The 24,558-nt window shown below is 45.3% G+C and overlaps 1 protein-coding gene across 3 annotated transcripts; it reads left to right on the plus strand.

The window, feature by feature from the left end:
• Positions 1-3,098: 3,098 nt before the first annotated feature.
• On the plus strand, positions 3,099-24,495 carry LOC105012288 (myosin-9). Of its 3 annotated transcripts, XM_010873007.4 has the most exons (41): positions 3,099-3,294; positions 7,828-8,159; positions 8,260-8,416; positions 8,628-8,655; positions 8,839-8,932; positions 9,374-9,391; positions 10,309-10,401; positions 10,525-10,588; positions 10,718-10,816; positions 11,664-11,807; positions 11,949-12,044; positions 12,283-12,554; positions 12,966-13,139; positions 13,779-13,952; positions 14,112-14,226; positions 14,437-14,630; positions 14,750-14,871; positions 15,032-15,101; positions 15,203-15,363; positions 15,554-15,662; positions 15,767-15,898; positions 16,244-16,450; positions 16,699-16,836; positions 16,995-17,118; positions 17,357-17,528; positions 17,785-17,997; positions 18,143-18,287; positions 18,701-18,907; positions 19,068-19,172; positions 19,271-19,423; positions 19,526-19,774; positions 20,076-20,288; positions 20,540-20,752; positions 21,082-21,243; positions 21,402-21,530; positions 21,655-21,743; positions 21,845-21,968; positions 22,103-22,311; positions 22,444-22,552; positions 22,712-22,884; positions 23,018-23,141. In XM_010873007.4, exons 2-41 carry the CDS (start codon positions 7,833-7,835, stop codon positions 23,139-23,141), a joined length of 5,901 nt encoding a protein of 1,966 aa, XP_010871309.1. In that variant the 5' UTR covers positions 3,099-3,294; positions 7,828-7,832. The 3 variants fall into 3 exon arrangements, with proteins under 3 accessions (XP_010871309.1, XP_010871310.1, XP_034150007.1); XM_010873008.4 differs by lacking the exon at positions 9,374-9,391; XM_034294116.1 differs by lacking the exon at positions 3,099-3,294 and having other exon boundaries at positions 7,833-8,159; positions 23,018-24,495.
• Positions 24,496-24,558: the final 63 nt, after the last annotated feature.

Raw genomic sequence — 24,558 nt, forward strand, 5'->3', positions numbered from 1 at the left:
AAAGCATATTGTCTTGCAGGTGTCACAGTGTGCTGTGTGTTGGCCTTATGAACTCTATGTCGTGTTGCCTCCACTGACATTTAAAGTAATATATTATACTTGTTTGTGAAGATGTCTTTGTGCTTTTTTTGATAGAGAGGAAGTAGAAAGACCAAGGGAAGAGGGTGTAGAAATAGAAGAGGGCGGGAATTGAACCTAGGCTGCAGGGACATGTGCGCACCAAACACCCGTGGCACTTTCTAACCTGCTTTTTGTCACCATGTTGTCGTAAAGCGGATCACATAGTAAGGAATGTAACATCACACCGTGTTGCTCACCATCAACTAACAGGTTTTTAAGAGTGAAGTGACAACACAGAGTAGTGTGAGGTGAGTCACTGTATGATAAAGACCAGTTCACTCCTACACAGTAGAATCGAGACGAGTTTGACTGTTTTGTTTTCATCAAGGGGGCTCTTTTACCACAGGTAATCTAACCGCATGGCTGCTCTCCCCCTGCGATTTAACAGAAAACGTTCAATTGTGCGGCATCACATTGTCTTTTCATAATTGTTTGGGCCGTGGTTTAAGTATTGTTTACCTAAACCGTGTGCGCAGGTGTCTGTCAGTGGTGGCTGGGGACTTTCTCTCACCCCTCTCAGTGGTGCGGAACGTTGCAACACGCCAGCCCTTCGACTCTGTTCATGTTTGATGCCAGAGTGAGGAGAGGAGAGGGGGGTGTGGTAATAGCAGGTTTGTAAAAGAAATTTTACACCACGGTACAAAAACAACAATGGACCACACCTCTCTCTCTCGCTTGCTGGACTTTGACCGTATAAGGTAGAGAAGTCATGAAAACACCTCCCTCGGGGGAATGAAGAAACTGATATACACCGTATCTCGACCTACATGGCTGAAACAGATTTGTACATGTTCGTACGGGGATTAGTCAATGATGCCCGGGGCTGAGGCACGTTTGTGTCTGATATTCCTACCTTTTGCAGCATTTGTATCTAAGTGGGGGAATATAGCACATGCAACTGGGGACAATTCTCTTGTACCGCCCTCCAACGGGTAGTGGAAGACTTGTCAATCATCTCTGGATTTCGACCTCTTACACACACGCTGACCTCTCACCTAACCTAGTGGCATTTTCTCTTTTTTGTGAGGAATATAAGCAAATTAGTTGGCCTTATACGTTGAGACTGTGCCAGCGATATTGTCCAATTCTAATATCTTTGCTAGTGCCAATCACACTGATTAAGACAAGAATGGTACTAAAACATTGTTATATTGTGCAATGTCTAAATTGTTGCTGTTTTTTTTTTTATCAAGCCAGGGGATGAAGAATACATAGTAATGAATGCCTTTGTTCAACAATTCCTAACTGAAAAATCTAAACTAGTAACAGAGGTCACCAAAAGGCGGACGGAAAATCTAAACTAGTAACAGAGGTCACCAAAAGGCGGACGGAAAATCTAAAGAAGCTACCGTAACCCACGGCTAAGCAGGGAGACACTGTGCATATTGCAACAATAGCCCAGGTGCTTTCACAAAAGTGGCTGTTATGGGAGCGTGGCAAAAATACAACGACTTGCATTAGATCTCGGCTGTGAAACCATAAAAGAGCTATTCAGCCTCAGCACTAAGCGCTATGTCTGCCTGAAGCCTAACACTGCACATCCTCCTTAGAACACCATCCCATGGTGGTGGTGTGACAACCATAAAAGGCCTCATCACCTGGGACCTGTAACAGTGGCAGAATCATGCTATGGGGACACTTCTCCGCACCTGGGCCTAGGAAGCTTGTGGTGACAGAGGGGCAAAACGGATGCAGCAATGTACAGAGACATTCAAGAAAAAAGTCTGCAAGAGACATTGGTACTTGACAGAAGATTCACCTTCAAACAGGATAGTGAACCCAAACATGGATTGGTTTATGAACAAAAAAGTAAATGTCTTGGAGTGACCCAGTCAAAGCCCTGACCTAAGTCCAACAGAGAGTATTTGGAAATCGAAAATTGCTGTCACCAAAGGTACCCATGCAACTTGACAGAGTTTGAGCAATTTTGCAAAGAAGATGGTACCTTTATTATAGATGCCTCTTCCAATTATTGACTAAAGGGGGTGAATACTTAAGCAATCAATGATTGTCTGTTTTATCTTTGTAACAAAGAAAATATTTAGCACATTTTATTTTTCCCTTTTACATTATGGAGCTTCTTTATGCTGATCAGTGGCTAAAACTAATTAAATACATTTTTGATGTAAACGTAACAACAAAATGCAGAAACGTTCAAGGGGTTGAATAATTTTGACATCCATTGGAAAATACCAGATTGTGACAGTGTCATTTAATCGACATACACCATGCCTGTCCATGTTTGGAGGGGCTGTGGATTTAGCCTTTCTGGACCTGGCTTCCTCACAGATAAAAGAGGCTACTCTGTTAGTCCCACAGCCGTACCCCTTCATCACAGGAGGAGCAGGTACAGACAAGACTCCTGCATTCCTCCACAACAGACACACACAGGTTTGTCATAGTAATACGAGAGGGTGTGGTATATGGCCAATATACCACGGCAAAGAGCTGGTCTCAGGCATGACACATCGGGGATGGGTAGCAAATATATCAATAAACCTCTGAGATGTTATTGATACGTGTCAACGCAACGTAAACAACAAGACACTTCCTGGTTTTGGAACTAAACTTGCAACAGACACGTTAAAACACACGTAGACTCTCTATTTCTCAGACCTGATGATCACATTTTCTGTTACGACCCCCTACATTCCAAAGCCTTATCATTCAGCAGTAACTTCATAAACAAGGGATGGCAATATTTAGTGGCCTGGGTAAAGTCTAAAGATATAAATTGGTGGGGATCTTTCACAATGCAATGTAGCTAAGTATTGATAGTTTATCTTTCTAAGCAATTGACAATAGAGTGATGTATATTCACTTAACCTAATCAATATGAGCAATTATCCTTCTAAATCCCAGCCCACTTCTTGAGCTGTTGTAGGATGTTACCTGGAGGGGGCGGAGTAAATACCTACCTGTGAAAGATAAGTGGGCGTATTAAAGCTAAGATAAGTTAAGGCTCTCTTTCCCCCTCTTTCAGCCACGCCCAAACCGCATGACAGGGTAGGGCAGAACAGACGCAGCAGAAAAGGAGATAGGAGATAATTAAGAAGGGAAGAATCTCCAGCGGTAATTCTTGACGTCGCTGTCTGGTGGAGAAGTTGTCTTTGCAAACACGGACACGGATAGAGCAACCGAATTCACTCCGTACTGCCTGCAACCAAGCAGCAGGTAAGTTTTATCCAGGTTAACTGTGTCTTCATCCCGCTAATCCTCGTGGGATGAGCCTTCTTCTAATAATACATTTGTAAGTACTTTGAAGTCGTGGAAAACAGGACAAGTTCCGTTTTTGTTCGGTTGTGCTCGTTTGCATTTTGTTGTTTTCGCTATTGTCCATAGACAAGATGCCCATAAAAGTGATGCGACCGGCAGCAGCCGCGGTACGCTGCTTCAGGGGAAATATCGGTTTTGAATTTGTATTGTCACAACTGCGGGTGTGGACGTAGTAGGTAAAAACGAAGGGCCACATTAAGCAGTATGTGTCAGTAACTAGGAGTTCCAGTGAAAAAGTAGAGTGTAAAAAGAATTGATAGGTTTGGGAGTTGGTAATGAGGTACACATTCTTGCCACCCATTTCACATTAATTTCTCTTATCCCGTCCCCATTTGGGCTAGATTAATTGCTTTTTAACAATTTGAGTAGGCTAGGCCTCGCCCACAGAATAATTATAGTAGTATCTGCAAAGTCAGGCCAATTGTGCAGTGATTATTTCAACATTATTGACATGCAACTAATGACAACTTTCAACGTCCCACCGGACGTAATACCTACATTCTGATGGGGAAAGTATAGGACTGTGGAACCACAACCTTTCACCATATAGTGCACTCTACATTTCGAACAACTTCATTGTTGTTAGCTTAGTCTTCTTTAAATTGGACTCCTTTTGTGAGGCAGGCAAAGTGACTTGAGCTAGTGGCAGTTCAGAGACTGTATGTATTGGGCAAGTTCTGGCAACAGCACAAATTGCACACACACCCTGATCTGGACATGCCCTCAGGACACACAATTTGCATTCACGTTCATTTTAATGGTTTTGGAATCTGAAATACTGGTTGTCCAGTTTTAGCTGGCAGTCAAGTTTTCATGCCACCTGGGGTGTGGCTCTTGTTAGCTGATAAGGCTACTGATAATAATCATTCCGGCATCTCATTCAAGGGCTATCTTTGTAGAACTCAACAATCGAGTCGTTTCTTGAACCCAGTGAAATGTAATTGTGATGGAAGTCGCGCTGCTCGTCTCGGGTCATGTATATTCACTTATGTAGAAACATTCCCCAGGACATGTCTCCCCCCGTCATTTTAAAAGCTCAAATACTGTTTGGTCAGTCGAGAGTAATGAAGCCTGTAGTTGGGCTGCGGCCTTCTGCAGATGGATCAGTGACACCATGTGTTTTGCCTGTGGAAAAGGCAGGGGAAGACTGGCTAATGCCTGGATTGAACGACGGCCAAGAACACACATGAGTAGGTAGAGGTGTTGAAACGCGCTGTGTAGGGACAGGTCTGTACATGGCTGACCTAGACATGAGCCAGTGACCACATCAGATGGGGCTCCAAACAATATTCGAAATGGCTTTTTTAACTTTAGCTGTGCATCAGTGTGTGCCTGGAATATTGGAACCAACTGTGAATGTAAGCATGCCTGGTGTGTCAAATGGGCTTACTGATATGACTTTTCAGTTCACACTTTGGACACCTATTGACTTCAACGACCCGGCGTGGTCCATGTTGCAGATGTCCGATCCAAAGTCAATAATATCTGCACATCAGGTCCAGGTTGGGGTTCAAATGTTGAAAGGTTTCTTGGAAGTCGTTGGGCATCCCACCCTGTAATGGCTTAATCATTTATGCCTTATCAAGGAATGACAATAAGGGCCATTAGATGTGAGTCAGTCACTGGCCTTCTGTTGGGCAATGGGACCTTCAGGAAATTCATACTATCAACGCAACATTCTATGCAACTTCCTGTGGATGTTGGCCCATGACTTGCACTCCACTGCTGTAGAACCACGTCAACTTTAAATTCAGTAACCGTGTGTGTGTGGCCTGATCCTGGATCTGTTTGTGCCAACTCCTCGTCACTCACTGCTAACCATTTTAATCCGAACAAGGTGTTGGTGAGGCAGCACAAGGGCGAGCACGCGGGGTCTGCCAGCCTTCCTGACTAAGCCGTGTGGTCAGCGTAGGTTTTGCGCCAGTTCAGTTAGTCCCCTTTGCCAGGCTTCCAGCAACCAGCCCGGACAGACACGCCCCACTGTGGTTCCTCTCGGTCTACCTTTAATCAGAGCATCCAGTCTGAGCCCATAATGAACCTGCAGACACACGACACCTCCCTGGATGTTATCTCTTTATCCCTCCCTCTCATCCCTTGATCTTGTCTTTTATTTTTCACATCCCTGTCTTTCTCCCTTTCATCCCTCTTTCTTTTGTCCACTTCTCTTTCATCCCTCCTTCTTACCCCTCCTTCCCTTAGTTGTTTTAGCCTCTTCCCCAAAGGAGGGTTACATGGTGGACAAGCTGTACATGCCCGTTCTTTAGTGGTGTTGCCCCGGGCAGTGTTGGGTGACTTATTCCAGAAGCTGCGCTATTTTGCAGAGAAAAGCAGGTCAGGACCAGGAACTGTATGCTTGGAGGTCTGGACACAACTTCTGTGTGTGTGACATTAGAATTGTAATGGTGGCTGTCCAGTCCAGGCCATGTTGGCCTGGACTGGACACACATCCGTCCTACGGTGATGTTATCACGGAGTTTCGAATGTATCAACATGCTCTCGTGGCGGTGAGCTCATGGGAACGCGCGTGCGCCCACATGCACACGCACGTCGATAGAAATAGAAATTGACCTAGAATACCTGAGCCTGTATTCTTAAAGCGCCTCCGAGTCTGGGAGTGCTGATCTAGGATCAGCCATTTGTTCATAATTAATAAGATTATGTACAGGTGGCACTTTATCCGAGATCATCGCTGAGATTTCCTTGAGTTGCTTTATGCAAGCAGGGCCTTGGACAGAGGGGTATTAGGTTAACATGTGGATCCATCTGCGTATGAACTAATTTAGCCCGGGTGAATGTATTTGTAAAGAATCATTGCATCTGTTCTTAAGGTGTGGTCGGTTGGTGTAACTGTGGTTAATGATGCATCTGTCTTAACTTGCTCCTTGCATTCCTCCCTGGCTGTTTTCTGCTCCTCACAGGAAGGGAGGGCACACTCATGTTTCTTCTTCTTCTTCACATCTTTTTATACATCCCGAAGGCAATGTTCTTTAACACAAGACAACTGGGGTACATTCAGAAGGGCACGCCGTGTCAAGATGTGAAACCGAAAATGAAAGAAAAGTGTTTCCTATTCGACAAAGTCTGTAGGAAACACCATTCCTGTTTCATGCCATATTCGTCTGTGTCGTCTTAACACATTACTGGGAAAGCCAACTGTTCAGGGTCATTTTGAAGAATTCCTCGAGCAAAGCCATCAAGCAGCAGTAGTAGGAGATTTCTCTTTCGGGACGATAAGAATTGAGAAAGTTTTGGGAATGTGTGGAATTCCCTGCAGTAGGCTAAGGAGTCCTGTTTGGAAGATAAGATGACCTGGGAAACAAGGGGAGACAGTGGGGGTCAAGTAAAGATATTGAAGTATGTAATGAAGTGATGGAGAAATGGGGAGCGACGTGTCAGCACCCAGGGCAATGCCTAGATGTCGGCAAGTCAGCTTGTAGGGGTCAGAGGTCACATTGAATAGGTGCGTCTGTCTGAGTGCAACTCCAGTGACGTGTGCTCACAACCAGTTTAGACTGGTCTAGTTTCCATGGTGAGCTTTGCTATAGCAGTCTTTTTTGCCTCTTAATACCTAGGACTGCCAGTCTGATATCTTTCAAAACAGATGTGGCTATTGACCGCAAGACTGTAATGGTTATGTGTCAAGAGGAACCAGCTTGTAGATCCTCAGTGCTTCCTTGTAATAGGTTAGAGTTCTGGGGTTAGTGTTAGAGGAATTCATTTTGATTGACAAAACAACTTTGTCCAAACATAGCTCGCACAAGTATAGAAAAGTCTGTTTTTCCTCTTCGAAATTGTCTGGGTGTTCATGCAAATTGTGTGGGGGAAAATGGAAATGTTCCTGGGAAGGGCATGCTTGATGTCATGTTTACTTCAGCATGAGATTTTACTTAATTCGAATTGCATGTTTGATCTGAAAAGGTAGACTCTAGGACTCATGTTCATTGTTCTCAACATGTCAAAGGGCTCTGAAATGATTATTGATTGGTCAACGTCAGATCCATTCAGTGCAGATGACCTGAGAACTAAAAGATTTTCATGAGTTTTGGAAAACGATCATAGTTTTGCTCCAACTTTGTTTTATCCAAGTACGTCATCCCTTATATTCCTTTGAGAGGACTGAACTGTAACTAAACACTGCCTGCCTTGTTCTGTTTTTGTGCTGAAATGAGGTGTTTACATACATATGTTACTGTTGGTTAGGTGATCTCCAGTTGTTTACAAGTCTCCTGTCCTGTTGTCCTTGACCATTATTTCGTTATCTCTGAAGCAGATATGTTGCTATACAGGGGAGAGAACAAGGGGGAAAACGTCCATGAATCTTGTCCCATTTTCCGAACTCCAGCCTTCGTCCACAATGTTCTTTTTATTTGGACGGACTATATTTGTCTGTCCCATCTCTGACCTGCTCTTACGGTTCTCATTTATTTCCAGCCACCATGTCAGAAGCGGACAAGTTCCTCTACAAGGATGGCGGTAAAATCGCCAATCCCCTGGACCAGGCCGACTGGAGCTCCAAGAAGCTGGTATGGGTCCCTTCTGAGACACTTGGGTTCGTGGCCGGCTCCGTCAAAGAGGAACAGGGCGAAGAGTGTTTGGTGGAGCTGGCTGACACCGGCAAGAAGGTCAAGGTGAACAAGGATGACATCCAGAAGATGAACCCTCCCAAGTTCAACAAGGTGGAGGACATGGCCGAGCTCACCTGCCTGAACGAGGCGTCGGTGCTGCACAACCTGAAGGACCGCTACTACTCCGGCCTCATCTACGTAAGTGTTTTTGCCGCGCGTTTCCCGCGAACGCCGTCCGGATGTCCGGTTAAGACGCCGGAATGCACTGAAAGTGTCCCCCCCCTCCTGTGCCTTTCAGACCTACTCCGGGCTGTTCTGTGTGGTGATCAACCCCTACAAGAACCTGCCCATCTATTCGGAGAACATCATTGAGATGTACAAGGGCAAGAAGAGGCACGAGTTGCCCCCACACATCTACGCCATCACCGACAACGCCTACCGGAGTATGATGCAGGGTGAGTGCCCAAAGATGCGACCATGGGCGCCTCATGGGCAACGCGAGCTGCAATCACTTGAGCCGCACATGGGATCTGCACTTTGCGAGCCTGTGTTCATTTGATTTGCTATTTTTAACTCTGAAGTCCGACAGTCCTCTTCGTTCGAGCTGGGTTTATTTCATGTGTTCGAGCTGGGCTCCTTTCATGTCTTTTCTGTGTTCTGTTTCAGACCGTGAGGATCAGTCCATCCTTTGCACGTAAGCCATTTGTCATTCTATTGCCTGTGTTATGTTCAAGCTTGCTTTGTGCCAATCAGGTTAATCTTTTACATTTCTGTTCCTGTTTTCACTCCAACTTCTGCATTCTCTATCTTTTTTTGTTTTTATTTAAATGCTTCCTCCTGATGTGATGTCTTTTTGTTTCTTCCGTATCTTCCTCAGAGGGGAGTCCGGAGCCGGAAAGACTGAAAACACCAAGAAAGTGATACAGTATTTGGCACACGTTGCCTCGTCCTTTAAGTCCAAGAAGGAGCAGGTCAGTCCAGTACACTAGCCTCCTCTTTCTCCCCCATTCCCCTCCTCTAGCGGCCTTTTCTCCCTCTCCTCTGTATCTCGTCTCCCTTTACTTTTATATTCCAAACATTCCTGTTTCAGGTCCGGACCTGCCCGTTTTGCCTCTGCATTTCAGTAGTCCATGTAGTCCTTACCTAGGACCAGTTTTGGCCTTTTTTTGTTTTTGTTTGAAAGAGCAGACATTTAAGCGGTGATGCCTGTCAGCATTCTCCATCGGATGTGGACAGTTTTGAATTGGCTCCGTTTTAATGAATTGTGATTGACTGCATCCAACTGACAATGAGTTTCTGTTTGTATTTTATTATATTACTACTTGGTATAGCTGAGCCACACTGTATTTGTGACGTTACAGTGGACTATAACTTGTGTTACTCTCTCCTCCCTCTGTCATTCCCAATCCTAGGGTGTATCATTGGCACATGTGAGTTAACCTCGTCCTTTCATCTCAGTCTCTTGACATCTCACTTCCCCTGCCTTTACGTTCATGCTCTACTAACTGCAGTCTTTCTGTTTGCCAACGGTGTGGCGGGGATAATGTGTAGGTGAAGGGACTCATTTAGCCATGCATTGGAGTGTCGTGTTGTACCAAAAGCCTTAGACATTCAGGCTGAAGTGTACCGCCTCATTTCAAATGACTGCATAGGAAAGCAGATGAAGCACCAGCGACGCTTCTACTAGAATCCGATTTTAAGTTGCATGTAGACGGCAGGTGTTTACCCTTCAGCAAAGCCCCTCCCCCGGCTTTTGTCCACCCGATCTGGTTGGTCAAGAATGGGATTTGGTTCATGCAACCTGTTCTACAAGTCACCCTGTTTTGGGGTATCTGTGACTCTCCTCTCTGGCTCTAACTTTCTCTTTTAGCGTGCGTGCCTGCTTGACTAGGCTTGTTTGTTCTCGGGCAACAGGTCTGGTGTGTCGGAATGTGGAATATTTAATCTTGTGTTTTTTGGGGGGGGGGGGGGGGGTGGGTGGAAATGACACCTTCCCTACGGTCATGCTCTTGTTGTTATACTGGTAGTTTATCTTTCTGGGTCTTGCTTATTTTATGCTTACAGCTTTACACCTGCTAATTGGGTCTGCGATATACACTGATATAAGGAAATGTGTGCTCTTATGCGTGTGACAAGGCTGTATTTGACACATGGAGTCAAGCAGGTGCTCCCATTGCTTTTCACTGAGATTAAGTTCAATGCCTAGAGCAATGAATGATGTAGATGCAGAACGTTGAATGAATTAATGATTGACTCAACATGAGCATTCAATCTGACATCCTACTATGGCAGCCATTATTATGTAAAGAATTGTTTACCTGTGCAAATGTATTTGTTTCATCACTAGGGGGAGCTAGAGAAACAGCTTTTACAGGCTAACCCCATCCTAGAGGCTTTTGGAAATGCCAAGACGGTCAAGAATGACAACTCCTCCAGATTTGTAAGGACCTTAAGTGTCTTGATACAATTTTGTGGTACTGTTTCTGGACAAGACACCAGTGAACTGTAACTGTATTCTACCACGGCCGCCGAGTGATTTTAAATGCCCATCCTCTCTTTCTAGGGAAAGTTTATCCGCATCAATTTTGATGTCAATGGATACATTGTGGGAGCGAACATTGAAACTTGTATCCTTTCAGTCCATGAGTCCTTCTAGTTCTATGTGGTCTTCTAGCCATTTGATTGGGTAATCCCATGCCACTGAGGAACCTATTGTTTTGTCTGGTGCTTATTTCCTTAATGAATCGTCTTGCCAGATCTGCTGGAGAAATCAAGAGCCATCCGACAGGCGAAAGAGGAAAGGGCCTTCCATATCTTTTATTATCTGCTCTCCGGAGCTGGGGCAAAAATGCGCTGTAAGTTGGCAACAAACACATTTATTTTTCTTAAAGGAAAGAATCTAATTCCGCCTTGTGGAAGCTGAATTGCAGCAACAGCTGTTTGCATTCAAGCCAACTCGACACTTTTTAGCACACCCCCTATACTTTTTCATTTTGAAATGTATTCTATAAAACTATTTTAAATGTAAAGTCCCTGCACAATTCATTGCTTGTTTTCACATGAACAGGAATTGGGTAAACTGTGTAGAACTTTAGAATCAGGAAAATGCAGGGATTGCGCTTGCCTCTGCCTGCCATTGTTTGGAAAGGGAGGGGTGTAGCTTTTCTATTTGACAACTTAAGCTGCTGCTGCATCTGTTGACCAATAGAAATTGTATGCACCCAAGATCATTTCTGGTTGAATGAATGTTATGAAACACTATCATTCCATTATTACTGAAGATGTCATGTAATGAGTCAGTAATGAGTTTGCAATGCAAAAATTTGAGATTACAATGCAAATATTCTACATACGGACCCTTTAATTATTCCTAATAGGATACTTTGATGCAATCATATCCAGTAATATGATGTTTACTGTCCACTAGTGCTTATTACGAGAGTAATATTATAAGCAGTACTGGAGAGTAAACATTGTTTAGATTGAGATCCAACTCCGACTTAGTCCAGGCTTTAATCTCAAACCATTCAAGGGTGCTTGTGAGTTGTGGTCGGTTGGAGTTGTTGTCCTGCTGACACTCACAACATTCAACATCTTCGGCCTCTAGACACTGGGTTGAGCATTTGTACAAATTCAGTGAAATTAGTTAACGCACCTATTTTTCTACTAATGAGCCTTCTAATGCGTTTTGTCCCTGACCAGCTGAACTATGCCTGGAGGACTACAAGAAATACCGTTTCCTGACCTACGGGAACGTCACCATCACCGGTCAGCAGGACAGTGACCTGTTTACGGAGACCATGGACGCCTTCGACATCATGAGCATCCCTGAGGATGAGCGCATAGGTACTGTGAACACCCTCTGTCAAAAAGTGGATTGTGATGCAACATTGTTCAAATGGCCTCTTCCGTATCACTGCAGTTCCTATTCATAGCTAATGAATTCCGAAAGGATAGTTGATTGGTCTCTCTGTCTCTCTCTGTCAGGTCTTCTGAAGACTGTGTCAGCTGTGCTGCAGTTGGGCAACATGAGCTTCAAAAAGGAGCGGAACTCCGACCAGGCATCCATGCCTGATGATACAGGTGCCCTTCTTGCATCTGTTTTTCAGTAATTATGAGGTTCCCCAATGATCAGTACCAAATACCGGGTTTCTTTTGCGCACACACACACACACACACACACACACACACACACACACACTTTCATTGCATGAAATGTTAATATGCACCCTCTACTCCTTCAAATAGACTGTTAGTGAGACTTAATTTCCTCCCACTTCAAAGCAGTCCCCTCGCTCACCCTTTCCTTTTTATCCGCCAGCGGCCCAGAAGGTGTGCCACTTGCTGGGCATGAACGTGACCGACTTCACCAGGGCGATCCTGTCCCCAAAGATCAAGGTGGGCAGGGACTTTGTGCAGAAGGCCCAGACCCAGGAACAGGCTGAGTTTGCGGTGGAGGCCTTGGCCAAGGCCTCCTATGAGCGGATGTTCCGTTGGCTAGTGATGAGGATCAACAAGGCCCTGGACAAGACCAAAAGACAGGGAGCCTCCTTCATCGGCATTCTGGACATCGCTGGCTTTGAGATTTTTGAGGTAAAATGAGGAGGGTGGAACATAAACATTTATTAATTGGCACAGATGTGATCAGTGATTGCATGGACTCATACACTTCAGCATACATAGATCGACTTAAAGATAGTGCTTTTAAATGAAGTTGGTTTCATAAGTGTGACATTTTACCATCTTCAAGTCGATTTTTCCTAGAGGTAATCAGCTAAGTCAGTGTTAATGTATTATATATAATTTTCTTTACTTTTTGCATTAAATTGGTTTTGAACCATTTTTACCTTTTGGCTTGTGTAACTACCCTGGTTAAAAAACGACCCAATGACTCGCTGGGTGACATTGCCAAAATTGCAAACGATCTCTTTAAAATAAACATCAAGTTAAAAACTCACTAAAGTGTATTTACTGAATGTCTTTCTCCCTGTCTCGCCCCTGTAGCTGAACTCCTTTGAGCAGCTGTGCATCAACTACACCAACGAGAAGCTCCAGCAGCTGTTCAACCACACCATGTTCGTCCTGGAGCAGGAAGAGTACCAGAGGGAGGGCATCGAGTGGAGCTTCATCGACTTTGGCCTGGACCTGCAGCCCTGCATCGACCTCATTGAGAAGCATGTAAGAACATTGCCCAGATGTTGTCGTTTGAACGCACTACTTTGGCTCTGGGTCCTAAAACGAGACCTCATTGGAGCGTGGGCTTGTGGCCCAGGTCAGCAGTTGTCAATGGTGAATTAGGGTTGAGTGCCTTGCTCATGATTTATGTTCAAATTAGACAACCATGAACTAATGTTTTTGTAAGCATTCCATGCTCTGGTTTGTGTACCGAGCTGCGTTCACCAAATGCGTCAGTGGTTTCTCACGAAACTGTTACCATAACACTTGTAAAGTTAGCATGTTTGAAATGTCTCAAAGGCTTTGGCGACAGGACATTCTCCAGGGCTGCTCTTAGGCCTTGGAACTCTATCCCCAAAACCATCATGACTCTGAGACTAGCTCCATCTTCCTGAACTAGTCTGTTCAAAATCGCCATACACCTATCCAAGCCCAATCCCATTCTCTAAAAAAATTTTTTCTCTTGGTATTTTTTTTTTTCTGTTCAATGTTCATTTTGCAGTGTCTTTGGGTCCTTAGTGCTATATAAAATGCATTATGCAAAATGCATTATTTATTTCCAGCACAAAATGCACTGAATTAGTGTCTTCATGTTACTGACCATGAATCAAACTCTTCGGTACCCTTTACTTCTGTTCTCAGGCCAGTCCCCCTGGTGTGTTGGCTCTGTTGGATGAGGAGTGCTGGTTCCCCAAGGCCACTGACAAGAGCTTTGTGGAGAAGCTGGTCCAAGAGCAGGGTGCCCACCCCAAGTTCCAGAAGCCAAAGAAACTCAAGGGTGAATCAGATTTCTGCATCATCCACTATGCTGGAAAGGTTAGTCACCACCACTCATGTGGATGCACTGGAAAAGAAGGGAGTGTGTCAATCTGGATTTCTGATTGCTCTGGTTCATGATTATGTAATAGGATTGCAATCGCTAAAAGCACTTCTACTTAAAAGGTCAGCATTGTGATCACCCCCCCCAATACCTAGGTTGAGTACAAAGCAGATGAGTGGCTGATGAAGAACATGGACCCACTGAACGACAACGTGACCACACTTCTAAACCAGTCCACAGACAAGTTTGTGTCAGAGCTCTGGAAAGACGGTTAGTTCAAGGGAGACCCAACGGGAGATTAGACAGTTGACTAATCCGTAACCAGATTTGGTATTGCGATGTCCCCTGCTGTTGAACAAAACAATTAGTGTTTGTGAATAACGTATACCTTGGTGTCGAAAGCCTACCATACCTAAAGAAAATTATTTAAATGTGCCATCTACGGTCTTGATGCTTACATTCTCCTGTCTTTTCTGGCAGTGGACCGTATTGTCGGCCTTGACAAGGTTGCTGGCATGTCCGATGGGGGCATGCACGGAGCAGCAAAGGTCCGTAAGGGCATGTTCCGCACCGTGGGCCAGCTCTACAAGGAGCAGCTGAGCAACCTCATGACTACCCTCAGGAACACCAACCCCAACTTCGTCCGCTGCATCATCCCCAACCACGAGAAGAAGGTACTGTCTGCACGGCAGATATTCCATTGATGGAGGAGTGTTGTGTTTTGGCATAAATTATGAATGTGCTAAACGAGGAACACATTTTGATTCCTGACTCGTCACTTTGTCGCTGACAGGCCGGTAAGCTAGAGCCCCACCTGGTTCTGGACCAGCTGAAGTGTAACGGCGTTCTGGAGGGGATCCGTATCTGCAGACAGGGCTTCCCCAACCGCATCGTCTTCCAGGAGTTCAGGCAGAGGTAACCGGTGGAGACAGGAACCAGAAGTGTTCTTTATTGTAATCTCCTAGCTGTTAATCATCACTCTGGGCCGACTTGACTCACTGCCGTCACGCAATTGCTGTGGTGTCAGGGGATATAGTATGTTTCAGTGTGTCCCCTGCTTATGCCGTTATCCCAGATACGAGATCCTCACTCCTAACGCCATCCCCAAAGGATTCATGGATGGGAAACAAGCATGCGTGCTCATGGTAAGAGGAATCAGACTAAACCGCCATACATCGGTATTCAGCGTTATTCCGACATTCTCATTGACACTCGTGATTACATTCACATATTATCATCGTCCTAGATCAAGGCACTGGAGTTGGATTCCAATCTGTACCGCATCGGGCAGAGTAAGGTGTTTTTCCGGGCAGGAGTCTTGGCCCACCTGGAGGAGGAAAGAGACATGAAGATCACGGATCTCATAATCAGCTTCCAGGCCTGGTGTCGTGGATACGTGGCACGCAAGTAAGATACCGTTATATATAAAGGATGAACGAGCATAGGTTTGGCTATTGTTTTTTTTGGCTGTATGTTAATCTGCGTTCCCTGTTTAACATGAAATGTTGTGATAATGTAGATGGACTACTTCATCTAAATAATCTCAATTTTGTAAGAATTCATTTAGAAGGTGAATGCCATTTTTCCTTGTCCTCAGAGCCTTTATGAAAAGGCAGCAGCAGCTGACTGCCATGCGGGTGATCCAGAGGAACTGTGCCGCCTACCTCAAACTCAGAAACTGGCAGTGGTGGCGACTCTTCACCAAGGTAGTTGGCCCGTTCAGCCGCTCGCCAGCACAGGATCCTCCCAAAGTGCGCCCCTGGCGTCACCCCCTAGACAAGTCCTCAGTCGTGCGTTCTGCTCTCCCCAGGTGAAGCCTCTGCTCCAGGTCACCAGGCAGGAGGAGGAGATGCTGGCCAGGGAGGATGAGCTGGCCAAGACCAAGGAGAGGCAGCAGCAGACTGAGATACAGCTCAAGGAGTTTGAGGCCAAGCAGCAGCAGGTAGTGTCCTTTCTGGAATGTATATTTCTATAGGCTACTTAGCCCTCAGTGTAAAGTGATTACTGTTACTCTCGCAGTGATTTATGAACTGCTACTCAGTGTCTTTGTTTGTCTTGTAGAGGTAATTTTTTTCCCAAGCAGGTTAAGCCTAATCCAGATTAAGCCTAAGGTTTAATTTCTTATTTTGTCCTATGAATTGTTGGTGGACGGAGTTAATAACTTCTCTATCGTGTAACTCCATAATACAATAAAACGAGCATGATTTATTGGCGTGTCAGGCAATCAGTTTGTGGATTTCAACATGTTTATTCGGTGTTCTAACAAATCCCCCCCCCCCCCCCCCAGCTGGTCTCAGAGAAGCAGGCCCTGCAGGAACAACTGCAGGCGGAGACGGAGCTGTGCGCCGAGGCGGAGGAGATGCGTTCCCGGCTGGCCATCAGGAAGCAGGAGCTGGAGGAGATCCTCCATGACCTGGAGGCCCGGGTGGAGGAGGAGGAGGAGAGAGTCACCCAGCTTCAGACGGAGAAGAAGAAGATGCAGCAGAACATCACGGTAGAGCTTTGAAACTGACTCTAACCTTGTGGTTGTGACCTGTCATAGGACCTTTGGAAATACTTGATGCGAAAGGAAACAATGTCTCAAATGTTTGTTTACACAAACCTCAATTAACTTTTTTCTCCTTCACTTCACTGTCCAATGGTGATCTTCGGGAAGGACTTTCGTAATTAACTGGACTTCCAGGGACTGGAAGAATGACAGAAGGGGAAATCTGGATGAAAACTGTCCTTTTGTGTCCATAGGATCTGGAGCAGCAGCTTGATGAGGAGGAAGCAGCCAGGCAGAAGCTCCAGCTGGAGAAAATGACCACAGATGCCAAGCTGAAGAAGATTGAGGAGGATGTGATGGTACTGGATGACCAAAACAACAAACTCATTAAGGTTTGTAGTGTTCAAGTTGGTGAAAAATCATTGATGGATGGAAATGGGGTTTGTTAATCTGTCATGGAACTAGGTATTATCCTCAACCACATGAACTATGTGGTTGTGCTCTCGTGGTTCAGACAGTGTAACATTCTAGGCCTTTTACTGTCTTGCAGGAGAAGAAGCTGCTTGAGGAACGTGTCGCTGAGTTCACCAGTAACCTGGCTGAAGAGGAGGAGAAGTCCAAGAGCCTGCAGAAACTCAAGAACAAGCATGAGGCCATGATCACTGACCTGGAGGGTAGGTGTACTCAAGAAGACCGCCTGTGTTCATAAGGTGAACAATAAGGTTTCTTTCTCAATATGGCAGCTCTGGGTTTTTGGAAGATGGCTGACTCAATAGCAATATAAGGGCTGTTCTTAGGCTCAACCTAAAGTGGAGTGTCTGGATTCAGGTGCTAACTGTGGTATATTGCCCATATACCACAATGCCTTATTTTTATTATAAACTGTGAACCAACCATGTTTTCCTTCATCAGACCGCCTGAGGAAAGAGGAAAAGGGTCGTCAGGAGCTGGAGAAGAACCGCAGGAAGCTGGAGGGAGACTCCTCTGAGCTCCATGACCAGCTAGCTGACCTGCAGGCCCAAATAGCTGAGCTCAAAGCCCAGCTTGCCAAGAAGGAGGAGGAACTATTGGCTGCCCTGGCCAGGTGAGGGGAAAGGGTGACTTCAATAGATGGTGGGTCTGAAATATGTTTAACATTAGAAATGAAGCCACATTTAAGACTGCCACTTGCCACATTAAATGTATGGTTACGGTGTGCATTTTTCATGAACCTACTAGGTTTTGTTCAGTTACATTTCCTTTGAAAAAGTGTGATCAGCTGTTGCCTATTGGGCCGTTTTAAAAACAAAGGTACTTTATTTTTTCATTCATTTGATTGCCAAATGTTTATTACCCTCCAGGATTGAGGAGGAGGCTGCCGCCAAGAACACTGCCCAGAAGAAGATCCGGGAGCTGGAGGCCCAGATGTCCGAGCTGCAGGAGGACCTGGAGCTGGAGAGGGCTGCCAGGAACAAGGCTGAGAAACACCGCAGGGACCTAGGGGAGGAACTGGAGGCCCTGAAGACAGAGCTGGAGGACACTCTGGACTCTACAGCAGCACAGCAGGAGCTCAGGTACTTGGAGAACCGATGTACAACAACATTTAGACTCCACTAGTAACTGATTCCAATGGCTTATTACTATAACACTACAAGTAATATTTCTATAACCATTTGTCATTATGTTCACCCCTTTCAATCGCTCATTCCTATGGTCCAGAACCAAACGTGAGACCGAGGTCAACCAGCTGAAGAAGGTTCTGGAGGACGAGGCCAAATTACACGAGCAGCAGGTGGCCGACATGAGGCACAAGCACAACCAGGCCTTTGATGAGCTCAACGAACAGTTGGAACAGGCCAAGAGGGTAAGAGCTCTCACCATCACCTTATTGTTCCTAGGTACGAATCTAGCATTCATTCTTTCCTCCAATCCCAAACTTAACTGGTAATGGAGAGGGAAAAATATGAATATAGTCGCTTCCCCCTATAATATACCCATGACACTCTTTTACACACTGTCCAAATGAAGGCATTGCTGAAAGTAGTGTATTACTCTTGTATAATAATGTTTCTTCTTCCTGTTTTCAATATTGCCTGCTGGGTTGACGGGTCAGTGCATAACTTTTGAAGTATTTTTATGGTCGTGCTTTAATAGCTGGTATTTTAGGTTGTATTTCATAAGTCTTTTTTTGCATTGGTTGACTTCTGAGCAAGAGGCCATGTTCATATTGTGGAGAATTGTCTGTATAACACATTTCCCCGCATCTGCTTCTTTTAGAACAAGGTATCAATGGAGAAAGCCAAGCAGGCTCTGGAGAGCGAGAAGAACGAGCTGGCCATCGAGCTGCAGAGTCTGACCCAGGGGAAGAATGACTCTGAGCACCGCAGGAAGAAGGCTGAGGCCCAAGTCCAGGAGCTGCAAGTCAAACACACTGAGAGCGAGAAGCAAAGACAGGAACTGGCCAACAAGACGGCCAAGATGCAGGTATGGTTGGGTGGATGGATGGACCTAGTAATGTGTGATGGAGAGGCAAATCAGTGCCTGGGTGGTGGAGGGAACAACACTTTTCGTTTTAACAATCAACCCTTTTTGGTTTGGTGGATGAATGCGATTGAGATCCATTCTTTTGTTGTCTGGTGTCTAGCTGGAGCTGGACAATGTTACCAGCATGTTGAGTGCAGTGGAGGGCAAGTCTATCAAGGCAGCCAAAGACTTCTCAGCCGTGGAGTCTCAATTGCAGGATGTACAGGTATGGGGGGACACCCGCACACCCTCTCCAACCGTGTTGGACCATTCAGTGGGTTTTAATAACTGGCCTTCGTCCTCTTCCTTGATTTGATCTTACAGGGGCTGCTCCAGGAGGAGACTCGTCAGAAGCTTGCTTTGTCCACTCGTCTGCGTCAAATGGAAGATGAGAAGGGCAACCTGAAAGAGACTCTTGAGGAGGAGGAGGGGGCCAAGAAGAACTTGGAGAAGCAGCTCTATGCCCTTCAGTCTCAGGTTGGTAGTGCCATGTATCGGTAAGACATTCTGCTCAAATGTCACATCCTTTCCCCAACATCATGTTGTCCCTGTTCACCTTTCTACCAACTACTTCCCCAGGTGACAGACATGAAGAAGAAGGTGGAGCTGGAGGGCCAGGCCTTAGAGGGAGCGGAGGAGGCCAAGAAGCGCCTGCAGCGAGAGCTGGATGGTGTGACCCAACAGCTGGAGGAGAAGACGTCTGCTTTTGACAAACTGGACAAGACCAAGACCCGCCTACAGCAGGAGCTGGACGACATGATGGTGGACCTGGACAATCAGAGGACCATCGTCTCCAATCTGGAGAAGAAGCAGAAGAAGTTTGACCAGGTGAGTGGGTGGGTGGTGGTGACGATAGGTGGCCCGATCCAGTTTTGGATGGTCCAAGACTGCAACCATGGCAGCCCTGAAGGACTACAGCAGCCTTGGTGACTTTGTTAAATAACCTTATTTGCTGGATCTTAACATGGAAAAACACTTTACAATGTCAACATGCTATGGTCTGGTGTGTAGATCAACCACCACATGTTCTTTGACGCAAGCACTTAATCGAAACAAAATGCAATTTTCTGACCCTTGGGTGAATGTCCAATGACTGTCTACTAAAAGACCTCACTTGTTCATGCACTAGCTCCTGGCTGAGGAGAAGACCATCTCCAGCAAGAATGCTGAGCAGAGGGACCGGGCCGAGGCTGAGGCCAGGGAGAAGGAGACCAAGGCCTTGACTCTCACCCGTGAATTGGAGGCCATGCACGCTCTTAAGGATGAACTGGACCGGGCCAACAAAGTTCTCAAGGCTGAGATGGAGGATCTGGTCTCATCCAAGGATGATGTCGGCAAGAGTGTAAGATCAGTGTTGTTTTTTGGGACATCTCAAGATGGAAGGATAGGTGAACTCTATAGCTGGCTTGATTTCTAGGCTTGTTGACTCGTTGGTTCTTGCAGCCTCCCCAAAACCAATATGTCTCCTACAACTAGTTTTAAGGAAATTTGACCTGAAGACTTGAATTTCACTGTTTATATGGACTTTCTAGAACCTTTCCAAATACCACCACAATTTTTTTTATAAAGTTCCTCCTTTTTGTCTCTTCATAGGTCCACGAGCTAGAGAAAGCCAAGCGTGCCATGGATCAGCAGGTGGAGGAGATGAGGACCCAGCTGGAGGAACTGGAGGACGAGCTGCAGACAACAGAAGATGCCAAGCTCCGCCTGGAGGTCAACATGCAGGCCATGAAGGCCCAGTTTGACAGGGACCTGCAGGCCAGAGATGAACAGGGTGAAGAGAGGAGAAAGCAGCTAGTCAAACAGGTACAGTAGGCTGAAGGCCCTTAACAATGTTTAACATGACCTCCCATCACGTTCATTAGGTACCTAATTGAAACAAAAATGGCCTCTTACAAGAAACTAAGAGCCGCTTTCGCAGACACGGATTAAGCCTAGTCTAGGACTTCAAAATCTAGTTCAATAGAAAACTCCAATGAGCCTTATTTTATTTTTTCTAGACTAGGCTTAATTTGTCTGTGAAACTGGCCCTAAATATCTTTGTTTTAAAGCATTGCTTTTCATTAGGATATGCCCTACTTAGTGCCATTTATACACTGTCCTACTAACAAAATGCTGTTCCTCTTGTCCCTCAGGTGCGTGAGATGGAGACTGAGCTGGAGGATGAGCGGAGACAGAGAGCCCTGGCCGTGGCCGCCAAGAAGAAGCAGGAGCTGGACCTAAAGGACCTGGAGGCAGCCATAGACATGGCCAACAAAGGTCGTGACGAGGCTCTTAAACAGTTGAAGAAACTCCAGGTATGCTCACATGCGCACAAGCATGCATGCATGCATGCATGCATGCATGCTTCAAGAGTTTCAGAAAGTTTACTAGAATCTTAGTCCAGCTCTTTTCAGCAAATTACACCATTTTTGTTTTTTGTGGCCTAATAGAAGTTATTTGCATATCTTCCCAGGCTCAGATGAAAGATCAGATCAGAGAGTTGGACGACCTGCGTCTTTCAAGAGACGAGGCCCTCAATATGGCCAAGGAGAACGAGAAGAAAATCAAAACCATGGAGGGTGATGCAATCCATCTCCAGGAGGTATGACTGTCACGGTCAATTTGATTCTTTGTTTTACGTTGTCCCACTCTGCCTCCACCTCTACAGTCTCTTGTTTTGTTTAGGGTTTTTTGCGTTTCCTGACATTTTTCCCTATTTTTCACAGGAGCTAGCTTCTGCTGAGAAAGCCAAGAGGCAGGCCCAGGCAGAGAGGGATGAACTGCAGGAAGAAATTAACAGCCATGCCACAAAGACGTATGACGCCCACATTATATCAGACTTGTCCTTGTTCTAGCACTTGTGCTACTACTTGTAATGTGTCTCTTTCTCCCAACCACAACACATACCTCCTTCAGCTCCTTGACAGTGGATGAGAAGAGGAGGCTGGAATCTCGTATCGCTAAGCTGGAGGAAGAGCTGGAGGAGGAGCAGCTGAACACTGAAATGGTCAACGACCGGTTGAAGCGAACCACGCTGCAGGTAACTTAGAAAATATCACTTTTTAGGGTCTATAAGTTTAAAAAATGTAAAAAGTGTGTAAAAATCAATACACCATGTCACACTAAGGTCACGGCATTCCTCAACACCTCTTCTCTCTCTGTTCGGACCGATAGACCGAACAGCTGACCACCGAGCTGACGGCGGAGCGAAGTACCGCCCAGCGGCTGGAGGGGGCAAGGGCCCAGCTGGACCGTCAGAACAAGGAGATGAAGCTGAAGCTCGGAGAGTTGGAGGGGGCCGTCAAGTCCAAGTTCAAGGCCTCTATCACAGCCCTGGAAGCCAAGATACTGCAGCTGGAGGAGCAGCTGGACATTGAGTCAAAGTAATGACCCCTTTTCCATAGTGCCATCTCCAGTTGTTCTTCCATGTACTGTATATCCTCTGATGGAGTTGGGAGGTAGGTAGGGAGAAAGGGTCCCTTTGTCATCAATAACTAACCTACTTCTGTTATCAGGGAGCGTCAGCAGTCATCTAGGCTGGTCAAGCGCACAGAGAAGAAGCTGAAAGAAGTCTTGTTGCAGGTGGATGACGAGAGACGCAATGCGGAGCAGTTCAAAGTGGAGGTAAGTTACCTGCTTTTACAGTATTCCCAGGTGGAGTGTGACCGAAGAATTTCATATTAATGACCTGTGTGCATATTTGTACCACATCCAAACACACTTGTGACTACGTTAGCATATGGTACATGGATGCACGCACCAAAACGCCTCTGTTCTCAACAGGCGGACAAGGCTAACGTTCGCATGCGCCAGCTGAAGCGTCAGCTGGAGGAGGCAGAGGAGGAAGTGACACGGGCCAACGCCAACCGCAGGAAGCTGCAGAGGGAGCTGGAGGATGCCACGGAGTCCCATGACGCCATGAACCGTGAGGTCACCACCTTGAAGAGCAAGCTCAGGTATGTCTCACCTCCCTCATTGTTAACAGCAGTCCGGACCTACGCTCCATGAGGGGTCTGCTTAACAGGGAGAAATGTTACGAAATGTTCAGCGATTCTGTACAATAAAATACATATACGGTGTTATGTACAGGCGCGGGGACCTGCCAACCAACTTGCCGTCCAACATGCGCCGCATCATCAATCGAACAGGAATGGGGGAAAGCGACGAGGAGACAGACATGACCGGTGAAACATCCGAGCCCACACATGAGTGAGCATTACAGAGGAGCCAACAGTTACGTTGGCAACTCTGGAAATGCTAAGTATTACAGCAGGACAATGACGTTTCATAAATGGAGCCAATTCTCTATCGCTATGACTGTTACAGTGTCAGCCATGTCTGCTCAGATTTGTTTTCAATATTTGAGCTATTTTCTTCAGGTTCAATTATTTTTTTCTGTAGTAGATTTTCCATATTCATATGTAGCTAGGCAAATTCACAAATTCTAAGTCAATACTATTTCGCTAAAACCTATATGGGTGGCCAAATTATATTTTCCTTATGAATTTTGCATTCTCAAGATGTTTATACACTGCCATTATCAATATTCTATATTATTCAGACAAATTCAGCTTGGTTTGCTGTTTGTGGTGTATGTTTAACCAATAAGCCCATTGTTGGTGTGGTATATTGTTAATAATGTACCATGGCTAATGGCGGTTTTTATTCACCCTCTAATTCCTGACTTTAGCCATGGTGTATTGGCAATGTACTGCAACCCGAGTTGCCTGATTGCATTTATAAATTGTTTATCAATGTTATTAGAACATTTTTCTTTTTTGGTCATGTGGTTAATTTTTTTGATTAAATGTCTCTCCAGCCAATCTGCATCCAGGACCCCAACTACCCAGTTGGTATTGTTGTGGTGCTATCTGGTTGCTTTACCCAACTTTCACTATCTTGTTTTGCTGTTTATTTGCTGCAGTTATGTTTCGCAGTTGGTGTAATCCTGTTTTTCTTAATTTTTCTTGCAGTAATTCAGTGGTGTACATGATGTAGGTTTGTTTTTCATCTGTACCAGTTTTAAGCACTAAGCCAAAAATTTTCCCCACTTGTTGGCACAAATACAAAATGTTTCACTGGCTGCCCTTTTCTGTTATTGTTCACCCCGGTATAAAACTAGAGCCACTGAATGAGTATAATAGCCTTAAAACGCACACATGCTTTGCATTGGGGGATCTTATTTTTATGTTAGGCCTATTGGTTTTTCCTGACTAATAAAGAACAGTGAATGGATATGTCCTGCTGAATAATGTCGATCTGGTAGTGGTTTAGATGAAATGCATATGTTTTTGCCTTTGCACATAGGCGGGAGTGGGAATATTAAATGTTGGGTCCATGTACTGTATTTCTAGTCTCAATCTTTGATCTGTTGTCTTTTTGTTTGCTATCTCTCATTTTAATATATTACAAGCTATAAGAGACATTCTGCACAGGAGATAATGGTGAAGAAGGCTGCTTTTGCTAAAATGGCACACAGGTGTCATTGTCTTAGATGGGTTAAATAAAAATGTTTTATTCAATTTTTATTTTCAGATGCCATGTTTCAATAAAAATTTAAATGAGTATATCAGTCTTATTTGTTTTACTCCACTACTTGCCTGTTGATTGAATGCAGTGAATGTTAAATA

Source organism: Esox lucius, chromosome 9, assembly GCF_011004845.1.
Source record: "Esox lucius isolate fEsoLuc1 chromosome 9, fEsoLuc1.pri, whole genome shotgun sequence".
In the NCBI taxonomy this organism is placed as follows: Eukaryota; Metazoa; Chordata; class Actinopteri; order Esociformes; family Esocidae; genus Esox; species Esox lucius.